The sequence below is a fragment of the Solanum lycopersicum genome, chromosome 2, assembly GCF_036512215.1.
Source record: "Solanum lycopersicum chromosome 2, SLM_r2.1".
NCBI lineage: Eukaryota > Viridiplantae > Streptophyta > Magnoliopsida > Solanales > Solanaceae > Solanum > Solanum lycopersicum.
The window spans coordinates 49,074,630-49,091,550 of record NC_090801.1 but is presented as its reverse complement, the minus strand read 5'-3'; the positions used below and the strand labels follow the sequence as shown (position 1 = coordinate 49,091,550).

Genomic DNA, 16,921 nt, shown 5'->3' with positions numbered 1-16,921 from the left:
GTTTTCATAAAATAAAATTTTCTATTATTTGCTTGCAGCAGTAGTAATAAACTAATAATACTAATAGTAATACTAATAGTTATAGTAATTTTCAAAAAATAAATGTTGCGGTTCATTCAAATACGGGCGTACTCTATTATATTTTTTTAGGATAATTAAAACCAATTAAATAAGGCAAAACGACTTCGTTTTTTTTAATGAGAATATGCTTTATCCCCACAAAAAATAATCGCATTCACTATTTTTCTGAACTAATAAAACAAGAAAACCAGTAAATATCCAAAGAACTTGAGGTGAACAGCATAATATGTTTTGTACCTTTGAAAGTGCACAACTCCAAAACTTATGGCCATAATTTCTTGGAGTCCTTAATGTTTTCATTTTGCAAAATACTCTTTGCTTTTACAAATATCTAATCCAATTGAATATCTAGACTTTTCGAATTATTAAAATATAAATGTTAAATTTAAAAAAATTAAACTATATATATAGTATAAAAAAGTAAAAGCTGAATGAGAAAATGTGGAGCAAATAATACATATTTATTATTGAAGAAAGGAATAAAACTTCACATGAGGAAGAAAAATATGTAGGTTAAAGTAAGGAAATAACATAAAGAAATTATAGTTCCCCTATTTAAAGTTTGTGAATATTTTTTTGCATGGATCCGGAGTTAACAAGGATGATCAATATTAAAGATGGTAGTTATAGCTCGTCCATTTATGAATGTATTGTCCATTTTGGTGTGTGTTATAAGAGTTTCTTTTGATGTTTAGAGTTCAAGAAATGTTAATTTTAATGCTGGACTTGCTACATGCATGCATGCTATCCTTAGAGAAATATGATAAGCTGTATTCTCAAATGATCAATGAGTGTGGATTGAGAATTTTGTTGTGGTCTAATGATTACTAAATTAAGTGGGCTGAGAATTACAATATCCTAATTTAAAATACAATAAAAGTAAAAATAATAGGTTATTTTCCCCTAATTGTCCCTAATATTGATGGGGGAAAAATACATGATATCATATTGTTGATGGAAGATAACAAATATCCTATAAAATTAATCAACATAATCAAATACTACGATATAAAAACAATATACATTTTTCTAAATTGCAGGCTTTAGGACAAGGCATGAAATATGAATCCTTAAAAGAAACAATTTAGGACAAGAAATAAATCTTTAAAAGAACAATTTAATACAAGAAATAAATCCTTAAAAAAATTAAGACAAAAATAAATCCTTAAAATATCAATTTTGGACAAGAAGTAAATCCTTACAACAACAATTTAGGACAAAATATAAATCCTTAAAAAATTCCATTTGACAAAATATCTTAACATCAACATTGTATCAAAACTTTATTTGATTATGCTATCAATTTAATTAATAAGGAATCCTTTCCAATAGTTTCGAAAAGTAAGCACTTATAAAATTATTATTAAACTTATTAATGTCCAAAGGAATTGTCATTACTATTTTAATTTGTTACACATATTCTAACAAGTGAAAACTCTCAATTTTTTCTTATATGTATTATTTTATTTTATTTCAGTATAAATTAAACATGAGTTATTGACAAAATGTAAAACAATAAAAATGGATGCTTATTCTTTTTAGGGATCTATAAGCAATGAATTATCAAAATATTATCTTAGCTACGAAAAATGCAACAACATTCAACTATTTACTGTTAATTTTCTATTTTAATTTTCGACTTTCAATTTTTTTTATTTAAGGTGAGGTCCTTTGTAAGTTGATACTATATCACTTTGTATTTATTCACCTCCTTCCGGTTCTTGTTTGGCTTATATCTTTACCTCTTCAAACTTTTGTTATAATCAACTTCTTACGCTTCCCTACTAACGCATTCACACATTTCCTTCTCATATTTTCGAACCATCTCAATGTTGCGTCTTTATCTTATGTGTCATGGAATCACTTCCACCTTTTCATAATCATTTCTCTTAGTATGTCAATATATATCTACCTAGTCGTCCTCATCTCTGCTAGCTACATTCATCTTTTGCATGTGTTTGTCTTTATTGGACAACACTCTGCCTCTTATAACAAGAATGTTAGTCTAATTAGCCCCAGCACACCACTATAGGAAGTACTGATTGCTATAGGAAGTACTGATTGCTATAGGAAGTACCAAGAATGGTCAAATATACCATTTGTAAAACTCTCAATTGAAATATACACCTTTTATTATACTTTGATACATATACATGTCCCTATTTTTAACGGAGGAACACATATCAATTTAAGAACAAATAACTCACTTTAATTTTAAATATTCATTTCCTTTAAAATTCACTTATTTTACTCATTTCCTCAGTTGACCCACCTTTAAACAATCTCAATTTCATAACTCGTCTTCTCTATCTAAAACTTTTATTAAAATTAGTCCTAAACCACTATAAAAGCTTAATGTGAAACTTCAATGTAATTTTATTTACGCAAAAGGATTAAAATTGCTTCTAAACTATTTGAAATAGATTATTTATACCCTTCGTAACATTTTGAGATAAAAAATGCCACTACTATTATCCTAAGAGACCACAAATACCCTCGAGAGTTAACACACCAAATCTTTATTGACGTGACAAGTCATGTGGGACTAACCTTCCACCTAAGTGTTGTCAACTAGGATTTACTACAAAAGAACTAGACCTTTAGCGGCGACAATAGTCGCCATAAAAGCCCAGAAAATCTTCACTAAAAGTTTTTAACATTAAATTCTAATTTTGTGTTTTTTTCATTATTTTTTAAAAAACAAAATCGATTAAGTTGGAGTTTGAAGACACTGTATGTTTTGTTTTTATGTCATATGTAAATGTATAAAATGTACAATGATGCATTATATAGTAGGAGATGAAATTGAGAAGTAATTTTGATGATTTTTCGTAATTATATTGGATGTTTTTAATATTGATATTGCAAATTATTTATTTTTAGAAAACAATTGAAAATTAATTATCATATTTTTTTGTTAAAAAAATGGTTTTACTAGCGAATGATTGTTGAAGTCTTAGTCGCCACTAAAAATCACTCATAACTTTTAGTATCAATTTTTTGAGATTTTGTGACGACAAAGGTAAAGTTCTTTTAGTGAATTTTAGTTGGCAACGCTTAGGTGGAGGTATTTAGGCTCATGTGGCTTGCCACGTCACTAAAAAATTGGGGTGTTAATTCTTGAGAGTATTTAGGTCTCCAAATATTACGCCGGTGGTATTTTTAATCCCAAAATGTAATAAAAAGTATAAGTAATCTATTTCACATAATTCAGAGGCAATTTTGATCATTTTCCATTTTATTTATAACAACAGAGTTCGGGGGTAAGTGAAAACTGTGAAATATAGAAGCTTAATGCAACCTCAACACCATCTCCTTGTAATTTTCGATTATAAGCTTTAATATTTGCAACTTTCCTTAAAAGAGTATTTGTATCAATTCTGTCAAGAAAAAATGTTCATTTCATATTGTGCAATGCTCTTGCTGGTTATTGATTGCCGGAAGTTAAGGATCTAATTTAGATGGTATGAACTTTTCACTTTCTCCTTGAGTTTCACAGTGAGCTTTCGTGGCAGTTTGAGGACTGATTTTAATAGAAATTTTATATCACGATTTAAATTATAATGAATGGCACTCACAGTAATTCTTTAATGGGAGGACTAACTACTAACTCAACTTAACCCGTCATGAGTAGTTGTGAAAATCAAATTATGAAAGAAACAGCTAAAAGCAATTTAAAATTTGTTTGAATTTTCATAAACTCATTCAATAGTTAAAACATTGCAAAATTTAAGCACTTGAAACGGAAAGTGGAAGTACAAAACTTTAATTAGTCAATAATGAGGATGCAACCGTGAAAGCTAGAAAACACAAGCTAATAGTTTAATGTATGTGTCTTAAGACATGGACAAGAAGATGTAGAAGAATCCATGACAACCTAAAAGTAGTTCATTCTTGAATTTGAAGATCACACTTTCTTCAAGTCTCGCATCAATCGCCTGAATATGTCTTGCACTCTATAAGAAAAAACAAGTGCAATATTAATAAAGACCATATTATACTTGTAGGATTACATATTTAGTTTCAAGCATACAAAATTATATATATAATTTTATTCTTTCTATGCATAAATTTCTTAATTGTTATCTTTGGTGCTGATATATTTTAAATTAGTTTATAATTTTCAATGTTTAGATATATTATTTGATTTGGACTTCTAAACATATATGAATTTTTTTTATTTTGTAGTCGAACGGAAGTCACAGTTACACCAAGTAAAAAATTTTAACAATTTACTTTATAAATATCTTAATTTGTATCCAAATAACTATAGGCTTGAATTTTATCAGACTGAATATATTGATATTTCAATAAAAATATTTTATACTAATATAAAATTAACCGCGCAATTTGAAGATGGTTAGCTTAACACATGAAAATCAAATACAATATGATGGCTTTCTCTTCTAAAAGCAGGGGTGAAGACTCCATTGCGACATTTAGTAAGGAATTTGAGGAAATCAAGGTGCATCCTTCGTCATCTCAACCTATTTATATGCAATAGGTAGAAAAGATTCCGCCCTTCTAGCCTCGAGTAGTGGACTTCACATTTAGTTAACATTTATAATTTACAACTTTCAAACCTGTGACCTAGGTAAAAGTAAAAATATATTTTATCTCTTTTTTAATTATTGTGTAATTTTAAGAAAATCGAAAAAACTAATTAACTGAAATTGAAATAGAAGAATCAATTTTATCTTAGTGTATTTTGGTTTATAAATTTGATAAACCAACATATTAGGTTTAATTATTTTTAATGAAATACCAAATCAATCCAACATATGATTTTACAAAGAATATACTGTTATAATTAATTCTATCGTTGTTATAGGTTGAATGTTATTATACAAAAATAAATAATATAAAAAAATAATTACTTTTTGAAGAAAATCAGTCCATTATAAAAAAAAATATCACCCTAAAAAAAATCGCCGTCATAAAGAGATTTTAAAAAATAAAAATAACTTTAATTAAATGAGTTGATTAAAATAAATAAATAAATATGACATATGATATGAACACGTGGAAGTTGTGTAATGTTTTTGTTCTTATATAAACACCAAAACAATTTCAGTTACTTCACTCTTCTGGCTCTTCCGCCTAAGTGTGAAATGCACTGAGCTAAGCTACCTCTTCAATTTCTTCTACTCTCATTCTCACAGATTCAATCCACATTTTTCATACTTGTTGCTGAGGAGACGGAATTTCAGTATGGACGGAGGTGATACTACTCAAACGGTGAAAGACAATTCCGGCGACATCACCGGCGGTGGTGAAACGGTCACCATCAACATCCGATGTGTCAACGACTCTAAGTTATATGTTCAAGTCAGCCTCGATTCCACCGTCGGATTATTCAAGTCCATCCTTTCCCAGCCGACTGGTATCCCTGCTGAGGAGCAGAAAGTTATCTATAACGGCCGGATCTTAAAGGATGATCAAACCCTAAAAAGCTGTGGTAATAATTAATTACTCTTATCTAAATATTTTTGTGCTACTTTATTAGTAATGCTGAATTATCTGTGTTTACTTTTTATTACTCATGTTTCTGATCAGTCAATCAAATGTACCTCAATTACGAACTTGTTAGGGTTTGTGATATTAATGTTGTAAACATTGTTCTTTATTTGGAGTTAAAAAATAATTATTTAAAATAATATTTGTATTTTTTGTAACTTGTATGTTATATAGAGGTGCATGTTAAATATATGAAAGTTCAGATTTTTTTGGGCTTTAACTACTGAATGTAGAGAACTGTACTTCAGTTGGCTTGGGATTGTATGCTAATGCATTTTCCTGTTCTGAGGAGTAATTTGAATTATTTGTTCATTGTGGAAAATAATGCATTGAGAACTGTTTTAACAAGAAAAAGAAATAATGCATATAGAAGTTGTTTCCTGAAATGGAGGAGAATCTGGTTTTGGAAAATAATTTGTTGGAACTATTAGCGGGTGTTCAGATTGTGGATATTCTTAGAATGTAGAAGTATCTTCTTTGACGGTTGTGAAGGAGATATCCTGCAATTGAAGGGAGTAGTAATTTTTGAAAGCCTACATTCGACTCCTACGTACAATACTTGACGTCATGAGCTCATTCGCTCCATCTTGATAAGTAGGATTACGTTGACAAAATATTCCTTATTTTCTCGATGTAGAAGTGCAAATTTAATCTCTGTGTGCAAATTTAACCTCTTTGTTTGTGTCCTTTCCAGAATAGATGGAAATAATCGATAAGTTGTGTGTTAATGCATTAGGACCAAATTTCGATTCTAAAAGATTTAAAGTCTTGCTTATTTGGTACAATATACTCCCTAATCTGGCATGTTTTGTCTTGGGATAAGAAATAGGTAAAGGTCAATAAGTGGAAAAAAGTAATATAAAGGAATGATGCAGTGGTATTGGGGTTTATTGGGCTTTTATTAGAGTATGAAGTTGTGTACGTGGATCTGCATTAGCAGGGAATCTGCATATTTGTTGCAATTCAGTTTCCATTTTACTACGTAGATTTGATTTAGCATGTATTCTCTTGTCTTTAACATGATGCTACTTAATGCCAATTATGATGATCTGATTCATGATTGATTACTTATAACCACATAACATTCTGGATTGAGCTTTGGAATCTTATACTATTAAGATGCATGGAGCTTCTATTTTATCTGCTCTCCTGTTGCATGTTATCAGCTGTCAGAATAAGAATCACAGTAAATTTAATTTTAATATTTTTGGCGAGCAGGTCTGGAGGCAGACCACACAGTTCATCTTATTCGAGGTTCTGCCGCAACTACTTCTGCTAGTGCAACCAATGTTGTAAATCCAAATGCTAATCAGGATGCTCCCACGGTTGCTGTTCCCACTACAGGGGGGCTGTTTGTCAGAGTTGGTGGAGGTCCACTCTTTTCTGGACTTGGAAGTAGAGGTGGTCCGTTTGGAGCTGGACTTCCAGATTTTGAGCAGGTCCAGCAACATGACTCCAACATGATGAGAGATATTGAATATGCCTCTAGTTCAGGATCTAGTGAATGACCCAGAAATCATCTGCAATTTTATCGTGAACAGTCCTCAAATGCGAGAGTATGTGAATCTTAATCCCGAGCTCCCACACATTTTCAATGACCCTGCTATATTTCTCCAGACATGGGAGGCTGCACGTAATGAACTCATGCATGAGACGATAAGAACTATTCAATGGTCATTGAGCCACACTGAATCGTCTCCTGATGAATTTAACATGCTAAGGCACATGTATGAGAATGTCCAAGAGCCATTTCTGAATGCAACAAGCATGGCTGTAGATACAAGAAATGAATCAGGGACAAACCCGTTCGTGGCTCTTTTGGGAGCCCAGGAACAAGGCAGAAACCGGTCAACTAACCCTCCAGCTACTGGTTCTGACACAACTGCTAATCCTCCTGGTCCGGACCCGAACCCAGTTTCGGATCCTTGGGCATCAGCTGACTGTAAGTTTCTAGCAAGTTTGTGGATCTAATTCTATTTGCCGCTAGATTTAACCTTGTTACTGCATCTCCTATCTTGTTCACCAGGGTCTTCTGCATCTTAAAAGAAACTTTTTATCTCTTTCCTATTTCTCGTTCTGGAGATTCTTTCATGCATCTTCACTGCTTGGGTGCCATGAAGTCATCATACTCATGCAATTTGTGCTTAGAACTTGAACATTTGAACACCTATTCTCTGTAGCTACTTTTTTTCTTTGTTTTTCTCTGGTAAAAATATTTCAAAGTTTAGCATAATTTTTTCAGGATTTCTTAAAAACAATTTTATACTTTTAACTGTATCAGCTAATGTCTTATGTATGTAGCATTCATTATCTTGCTTCCCCCCTTCCCCCTTTTTCAACTACTTTTGATAAGCGGGGTATTGTCTTTTTACTCTATTTTGCAGTTGGAGGTGCCCAAATGAATACCGCTCCCAGATCAAATGCTTCTAGGAATATTTGGGGACCCTCTCCTGGTGGTTTGGATGACATAGCAGATTTGCAGCGAATGCTCGGTGGCATACCTGGCGCCTCTTCTGAAAATCAGTTAATAGGATACCCATCCATCTCACAGATATTGCAGCACATAAACCAGGTATTTATTTATTAATTTGTACTAAAGCTTACAAACAGTCATCGAGTTTAAGGTTTTATTCTTTTTTTCTCCTGGTTTTCTTTTTTTGTTGTTTGTGATGGAGAATTTCTTGTCAAGCTTCTCATTTCTTGAGTATCTTGGTGGTTAGATTATAGGGCTCGACCCCAACTCTCATCCTGGGGATATGATGCGAAATCCTGAATTAATTCATCAGTTGATGTCCTCTGAGAGGATGCAGGTAAAGAATTTTTGCATGCTGTCTTTAAGTTTTGCTTGTTGGAATTGTAGAATGTGTAAGTGGTGCATGCAGTGTGGCAAAATCTAGAAAATCGGGTATCACTCTCTTTTTGATACATAAAGTTTAATGATAACTTAGAACTCAATGAGGTAAAAGTTATGTTAGAAATATGTTTAGAGCCTGTTTGGATTGGCTCTGGGCTTTTAGCTTATAAGCCAAAAGTCATACTATTTTTGATTTGCCACACTACATGCACCACTTAATAGCACTTTTTTGTTTTACACATATACTAAAAAAGTGCTTTAAAAATATTTTGGCTTAAAAATACTTAAAATAAGTCAATCCAAACGGGCACTTAGTAGATTTGTCGCAAACTTACACCTAGAGGTAAATAAGTTAAATTACAGATTAAAAAGGTAAAAGTATGACTCCTACCATTTTTTAATTTATTTGTTTGGTTTTGACTTGGCATGAATTTATAGAAAGTAAAGAAGACCTTTGTGTGGTCTTAAACTAAAGATAGGTAGAATTCCATAACATCCTTTAATCTTGTGGTCTTGTTGTCTTGAACATGTGAAAAGTTAGAACTAAAAGAGTTGTCATAACATGAAAAAGACATTCTTTTTTAAATAGACTAACAAAGAAAGTAGGACAAACAAATTGAAATTCAGGGAGTATTAGAAATTTGCTTAGTAGAATTGGTGCAGAAAGAGCTTTTGCAAATTGATCTAGTGAGAACTTGAATCAGATTGTTTTAGAGAGATTGTCAAAGATGCACCAAGAGGTCACAAGCTAATCAATTGAGTTTATAAAATGTAGTGTCTCTATGTGTTGAAAATGTAGATGCGGTCTTAGTGGCTTAGTGTAACCATTCTCATTAGTGGTCGTACTGATTACTGAAATGACACTAAATATTATTGCTGGGCATCTGTAAGGAAAAAGAATAAAAACATTTACTATGAAAAACAAAGGGGAAAATAGCAACAGAAAAAATCAAACAAAAAAATATTGTCTATTTGTTATTCGTTTCTCTTATTGGACACTATTGAACTACTTTCAACCCTTGCAATTGCTTTTTTAGATTCATTTTCTTACTAATCTAAATAAGCTAAGCTCCGACAATGTTAATTTATCAAAAATAAACTTTACAGATTTTAGTGTCAAGTATGACATGATAGACACTGTCCTTCAGATTTTATTATTTCAATACAGAACTATACTTCAGATTTTATTATTTATGTGTCTACAGACTTTATTGTTCATTGAAACTGTTTTCATCATCATTTCATTAAATATTAGAATATTAATATGTCTATTTATTTCTCTTAAACATGATGTATGTTTTTATGTCAGATTACTGTTAAGTGTCACTGATTCATCAAACATGTTTTCTGAGCACAATATAAGACATTCCGGATTGAACATTTTTCATCTATATAAATTAAAAGTCATTATATTGCCCATTTGGAGGTACCAATGGTTTAAAAGAGAATCCTTTTGATATGTGTCTGGAAATAATTGTTTTTTTTTTGAAAAAAAATTGCGTTTTATTCATCTTCAACAAAAAGACGCGTGATTTTATTCATATGTTTCTGGACATAGATCATGATGTGTGCATAATTCTTCGGGTATGTTCTTCCTTCATTCCTTTCTATTTTTTTACAATCGTTCTTTTTCCTTTTAGGAATATCTAGTACAACAAGGGCTATTTCCTTACCTTGATCAGTCGCAATCAAACCAGTATGTATGGACATATATCTATGGATTTTCACTTGGCTGGAGAATCTTACAACTCCTGATTAAGCTGATATGATGATATGCATCTCCTTGTCTCATTATTACTCATTCTTTCTTGTCCTACAAGTCACCAAAGGAAAAAGAAATATTACTTAGATTCATATTTCACTTGCCAAAAAATAGTCTAAGCCTTTATAATTAGGTTGGATAAAAGATAAACTTGTGAGTGGCTCGAGATTTTTACTCTGATTATTTGGATCAATGGGGTAATTTTCTGCCTTGCGTCTATCACTTCTAACAAAGTATCTTTTCCGCATGCAGAGAACAAGATCAGGACGAAGCTGACGAAACAGGTAATATCATTCTATATATTTCCCAATTTGATATCCTTGTAACTGTAAATATACCCTTAGGTTTGGAGGGAATGATCTCTTGATTTAGGAGCAAATAAATCCTCTTACAATATTTTCCAAATGTTACTTAAGTCTAGTATTTTAATGCAAAACTTGCCTATTAGGAGCAATACACTTTATATTTTTGTGATGCACATTATTTGTGATGTTTCATATAAATGGACAACTTCTTTGTATTGTTACATGGTGTATGAAATTTGAGATTTTACAAGGGCGACAGAACTGATTTGGATTTATACCTGTTAGGAGTTTATTTTTTTGTTAAAAATATTGATTGAAATTTATAGGTTGAGGATGCGGGTTTGGTGGGGATATAGAAGACACAAATTCAGATAAAATATATAAATGTCAGAAATGAACTGTACAAAAGAGTGATATTAGTATGAAAATAACGAGATGAGATATAAATTTGTATCCGGAAAAGGTGGTTTATTGTGGGGATCTGTATAATACTATTTTACACTTATGAATAAGTTGAAGAAAGGTTGGATGATGAATGCTTATTTTAGATGATACTCTTGGTTAAATTAGCGAGAAAGTCAACTGAGGTTGGAACTGTGACGAAGAACTCTGGTTTTAGCCTTTTATTTAGGTTAATTAGAAATAAAACAAACTACCTATAAAAAGTAGAAATTTGACAAACTATGTTCACTGCAAGTTATAATAAGATCACTCGAATGAGATCACCAAATGAGATAGTGGTGCCCAAATGTAGAGAGTGGAAATATTGGCTCTCATATTTGAGGACAATGATATGATTGATGAAGATGTGACACAAGCTAAAAGAGGATTGTGGAAACGGAGGAGTGCTAAGACAATTGTGTTATACGTGAACGCTTAACAAAGTGAAACACAAGTTGTATGCAATGGCAGCGAGATCTGAGATGTTATATGGAGTGATTGCGAGTAATGTAAATCCATGTGTATCCACAAGATAAATTTCCTAAAAATTGCATGGATATATAGTCATACGGGGACATTAAGATTAGAATTATCACATCTGACCCAAAAAAACACATCATAAGATGAGAGTCTGGCTTTCTATGTCCTATGTAGACCTCCACATGCATTGGTCAGTATGTGCGAAAACATGATGATTGAAGGTGATAAAAGAAGAGAGGGATAGAAAGTTGTATTTGAGAGACTTGTAGATCTCGACATCAATATGAATTTAATGTCATATCATAATACAATAGAATCAAAGAATCTATACATGAGTTACTCTTTTATCAGGTCAAGTCTTTGGTAGGAATCTCTTTTTGTTGTTGGATACTTGTTTGTTCGACTAACGGGATTAAGAGAGTATAGTTCTAGGCAAAAATCTTAGTGTTTATTTTTTAGAGTTAGGGAATCTAATAATTGTGGGTGATTTTAACTCACATCAACTGTGGGTGACTTTAATAATTGCAGAATATCAGAACGGGGCAATGGAAGTGGCGAGGAACGTGGTTGGTAGTACTCTAGAGAGGGCAAGTTTGCATAAATTCCCCGGATTAAATAATTGTTAGTTTATTCTCATCGTTCTCATTCTCTCTCTATATATCTCGGACTTAACTCGGATGCTCATATTCCTGTTGACATCTTATTGCAGTAGGCCCAGAGGAATTATATGCCATGTTGTTTCTCCAGGTCGTTAGACTACATCGGATTCTTCGACGGTGAATGGCGTCCATACTAATTCTTCAATGGGAGGACTAACTACTAACTCAACTTAACCCGTCATGAGTTGTTATGAATATCAAATTATGAAAGAAACAACTAAAAGCAATTTAAAATTTGGTTGAGTTTTCATAAACTCAATCAATAGTTAAAATATTGCAAAATTTAAGCACTTGAAACAGAAAGTGGAAGTACAAAACTTTAATTAGTCAATAATGAGGATGCAACCGCAAAAGCTAGAAAACACAAGCTAATAGTTTAATGTATGTGTCTTAAGATATGGATAAGAAGATGTCAGAAGAATCCATGACAACCTTAAAAGTAGTTCATCCTTGAATTTGAAGATCACGTTTCCTTCAAGTGAGGTCTCGTATCAATCGTCTGAATATATCTTGCACTCTATAAGAAAAAAGCAAGTGAAATATCAATAAAGATCATATTATACTTGTAGGATTACATATCTAGTTTCAAGCATACGTAATTATAATATAATATTAGTATAACTTACATAAATCCTATATTATAAGATTAAAATTATATTATATCCTTACTCTTTTCAATATGTTGCGCTAAAACAGGAAATAAATCTGAAAATCTAATCATATTTCATAAATTACGCTTAAGTATCTTCTTTATCAATTAGACAAATGTTAATCCTAACAAAACGGAGAAATTTAAAATTCAAATTCCTTCCCTTTTCTTTGTTAAAGAAACCTTTCAAAGTGATGAAGAGATACAATGTTTTGATGTGTGCAATTGTGTGTGTTGAAGATAGAAAAAGGGACCATTCTCTTAACGTATTGTCACGACCCAAATTCGAGTCGCGACTGGCACCCACACTTACCCTCCTATGTGAGCAAACCAACCAATCTAAACCTTAACATTTCAATACAGTATCGACAGAAAGTAATGCGGAAGACTTAAACTTATTAATAAAAACCAATTCAATAACTATTATTCCCCAAAATCTGGAAGTCATCATCACAAGAACATCTATGATCGAATTACTTACTAAAAATGTCTAAGAAGCTAAAAAAAATACATAAGAAGCTAGTCCATGCCGGAAGTTCAAGGTATCAAGACTTGAAGAAGAAGATCCAGTCCAAGCTAGAAGCATTAGCTCACCCTGAATTTCCGATGTAATAAAGACTGGCTTGAATTATGGTTGAGTCGAAGATGACGGCACGTTTGCTGTACTCCACAAATAACAAAGGAAAACATAAAAGTAGGGGTCAGTACAAAATACGGGTACTGAGTAGATATCATCGGCCAACTCAAAATAGAAAACAGTATATATATGAGATAACATCATAAATCAACTAATATCCTTAGCATGCAGCATTTACAATTACCATAACCCTTGGTCACAACACCAAGCACATCAATGAGGACTCATGCCTCCTCATCATACTCATTTGGGAATTAAGTTCATTAGATTGAATTCATTAACATATTTCAAGATTCATTATCTTTATTCCCCTCGTGTCGGTACGTGATACTCCGCTCCTCATACTATCCTGGTGCCGAAACGTGGCACTCCGATCCTTATATACTATCCTGGTACCGGAACGTGGCACCCGATCCATATACTATCCTGGTGTCGGAACGTGACACTCCGATCCTCATTCCATCCTGGTACCGGAACGTGGCACCCGATCCATATACTATCCTGGTGTCGGAACGTGACACTCCGATCCTCATTCTATCCTGGTACCGGAACGTGGCACCTGATTCATATACTATCCTGGTGTCGGAACGTAACACTCCGATCCTCATTCTATCCTGGTACCGGAACGTGGCACCCGATCCTCTATTTCTATCCTGGTACCGGAACGTGGCACCCGATCCCCTAATCTCACCACTTTCATCATCAAGCCTTCTTTTATACCAAGGCATCATCATTAACAATGTAGATTAGGGTTTCTTTTCAAGATTTGGGATTCATAACTTCATCATGCTTATTTATTCACAATTACATAATCATATTCATGCAAGCATACAATTAAGCATATAGAGGAGTTTACAATACTATCAATACATATCATTCGCTATTAAGAGTTTACTACGAATATCGTAAAATAACCATAACCTACCTCCACCGAAGAATTGAATCAAGCAAGAATTTCCCAAGCTTTGTTTTCCTCTTCTCTCGATCGTTTCTCTCTCTCCCTTCTTGTTCTTTCTCTTTTTTTTTATTCAAAACCCTCTTTCTCTTACCCTAATTAGCATATAATTAGGTATAAAAGATGGAAATAGTAGTCCACTAATTAACTCCAAGTTACCTCTTTATCCCCCAAGAAACTGAGTTATTAATGTTAACCCACGAAATTTATAATTATAGCAGGAATAGTCCAAAACGTCCCTTAAAAACTTAACCAGAAATCCGACTCCAACTGGGATTAAGCAACCTGTGACGGTCCGTCGTGCCTGCGACGGTCTGTCACGCAGGTTCGTCATGGACTAAATTTTCTTAAAGAGTCTGTGACGGCCCGTCGTGCCTACGACGGTCCGTCCTTTACTTCCGTCACGACGATCAGAGAATCGTTCCCTGTACCAACTTTTCAAGAGTTTAAGTATTTTGAAACGAGAGCTCACGACGGCCCGTCACGCCTGTGACGGTCCGCCCCTGCCATTTCGTCACGAAGTTCAGAGAGTCGATTTTCAGTACCCAATTTCAGAATTTCTAAGTGTTTTGGAACGAGACACCCTCGACGGTCCGTCGTGCCCACGACGGTCCGTCGTGGTATCCGTCGTTCCAGCCAGTTTTTCCAGAATTAAAATCTGCTGCTCAAAACGACTAAACAGGTCGTTACAATAGATACCAATTTACCCATCGTTCGTCCCCGAACGATCACAAGAAGAAAAACAAGGGCGAGAAGGAGTACCTGAATCCTTAAACAGATGTGGGTATCTTTCTTGCATATTTGCCTCCTTCTCCCAAGTGGCTTCTTCAATCGGTCGATTCTTCCGTTGCACCTTGATGGATGCAATCTCCCTTGACCTCAACTAGCGAACTTCTCTATCTAAAATAGCAACAGGCTCCTCCTCATAAGACAAGTTCTCATCAAGCAAAACTGAATCCCAACGGATAATGTAGTTTCCATCCCCATGATATCTTTTCAACATAGACACATGGAATACCGGATGCACTCTGGACAGCCCTGGAGGCAAGGCTAACTCATAAGCCACCTCCCCTACTCGCTTAAGTACTTCGAAGGGACCAATATACCTTGGGCTTAGTTTACCTCTTTTACCAAACCGCATCACCCCTTTCATTGGTGAAACTTTCAACAAGACTTGTTCACCCTCCATGAACTCTAAGTCTCTAACCTTTCGATCTGCATATTCTTTTTGTCTACTTTGCGCCGCTAGAAGCTTTTCTTGAATAGACTTCACTTTCTCTATCGAATCCCTCAAAAGGTCAGTACCCCAAGGCCTAACCTCAAATGCATCAAACCAACCAATGGGAGACCTACATCTCCTACCATACAATGCTTCAAATAGAGCCATATCAATGCTTGAGTGATAGCTATTATTGTATGAAAACTCCGCTAAGGGTAAGAAGCTATCCCAATGGCCACCAAACTCTATCACACATGCACGAAGCATATCTTCCAACACTTAAATCGTTCTCTCAGACTGACCATCGGTCTGAGGATGGAACGCAGTACTAAGGTCCAACCTAGTACCCAATTCCGCATGCAATGTTTTCCAAAACTTGGAGGTGAACTGTGTACCTCTATCTGATATAATGGAGAGTGGAACCCCATGCAATCGGACGATTTCTGAGATATAGATCTTGGCTAACTTCTCGGCATTGTAAGTCACCTTGACCGGAATGAAATGAGCAGATTTAGTTAACCTATCCACAATCACCCAAATAGAGTCATACTTACCCATTGTCTTTGGAAGACCAACCACAAAATCCATTGCAATCCTCTCCCACTTCCATTCAGGAATGGGCATTCTCTGAAGTGTTCCTCCGGGCCTTTGGTGTTCATACTTTACATGTTGACAGTTTGGACATTTAGCAATAAAGTCAACAATATCACGCTTCATTCTACTCCACCAAAAGTGTTGCTTTAGGTCACGGTACATCTTGGTCGCACCCGGATGTATCGAATACCTTGAACTATGAGCCTCTGCCAGAATAGTGTTGATCAAATCATCAACTCGGGGTACACATACCCTTCCCTTGATTCTCAAAACACCTTCCTCATCGATTGTCGCTTCTTTAGCCTCTCCTCGCAATACTTTATCTTGGATTCGCCTTAGTTTCTCATCATCAAACTGTTTTCCCTTAATCTTGTCAAGAAAAGAAGATCTTGACTCCACACTAGCCAACAATCCTCCCTTCTCATTTACTTCTAACCTCATCAAGTCGTTAGCCAGAGTCTGAACCTCTCTAGCCAATGGGCGTCTAGAAGCTTGCAAATGATCTAGACTTCCCATGCTTCCCGCCTTTCTACTCAAAGCATCTGCCACAACATTCGCCTTCCCCGGATGATGCAAAATAGTGATGTCGTAGTCCTTCAGTAGTTCCATCCATCTCCTCTGTCTCAAATTCAAATCTTTCTGAGTAAAGACATACTGAAGGCTACGATGATCCGTGTAGACCACTTAACTCCATATAAATAGTGCCTCGATTGCTTTAATGCAAACACTACCGCGGCCAATTCCAAGTCATGAGTTGGATAGTTACGT

General features: G+C 34.1%; 2 protein-coding genes across 2 annotated transcripts; both read left to right on the top strand.

Moving 5' to 3' along the window:
• The first annotated feature begins 5,292 nt into the window (after nucleotides 1-5,292).
• LOC138342133 (ubiquitin domain-containing protein DSK2b-like) lies at nucleotides 5,293-7,175 on the top strand. The gene is made up of 2 exons (XM_069294322.1): nucleotides 5,293-5,539; nucleotides 6,817-7,175. Exons 1-2 carry the CDS (start codon nucleotides 5,293-5,295, stop codon nucleotides 7,104-7,106), a joined length of 537 nt encoding a protein of 178 aa, XP_069150423.1. The 3' UTR covers nucleotides 7,107-7,175.
• LOC138342132 (ubiquitin domain-containing protein DSK2b-like) lies at nucleotides 7,147-8,467 on the top strand. Its single transcript, XM_069294321.1, has 4 exons — nucleotides 7,147-7,540; nucleotides 7,983-8,170; nucleotides 8,319-8,408; nucleotides 8,459-8,467. Exons 1-4 carry the CDS (start codon nucleotides 7,147-7,149, stop codon nucleotides 8,465-8,467), a joined length of 681 nt encoding a protein of 226 aa, XP_069150422.1.
• The last annotated feature ends 8,454 nt before the right edge of the window (nucleotides 8,468-16,921 follow it).

Bases quoted from the DNA above. Each gene is read 5' to 3' on its own strand.
- LOC138342133 (XM_069294322.1), top strand. From the start codon at position 5,293: ATGGACGGAGGTGATACTACTCAAACGGTGAAAGACAATTCCGGCGAC. The intron at 5,540-6,816 runs GTAATAATTAAT...TTTGGCGAGCAG, and splicing joins TCAAACCCTAAAAAGCTGTG to GTCTGGAGGCAGACCACACA.
- LOC138342132 (XM_069294321.1), top strand. From the start codon at position 7,147: ATGCGAGAGTATGTGAATCTTAATCCCGAGCTCCCACACATTTTCAAT. The intron at 7,541-7,982 runs GTAAGTTTCTAG...TCTATTTTGCAG, and splicing joins TCCTTGGGCATCAGCTGACT to TTGGAGGTGCCCAAATGAAT. The intron at 8,171-8,318 runs GTATTTATTTAT...CTTGGTGGTTAG, and splicing joins TATTGCAGCACATAAACCAG to ATTATAGGGCTCGACCCCAA.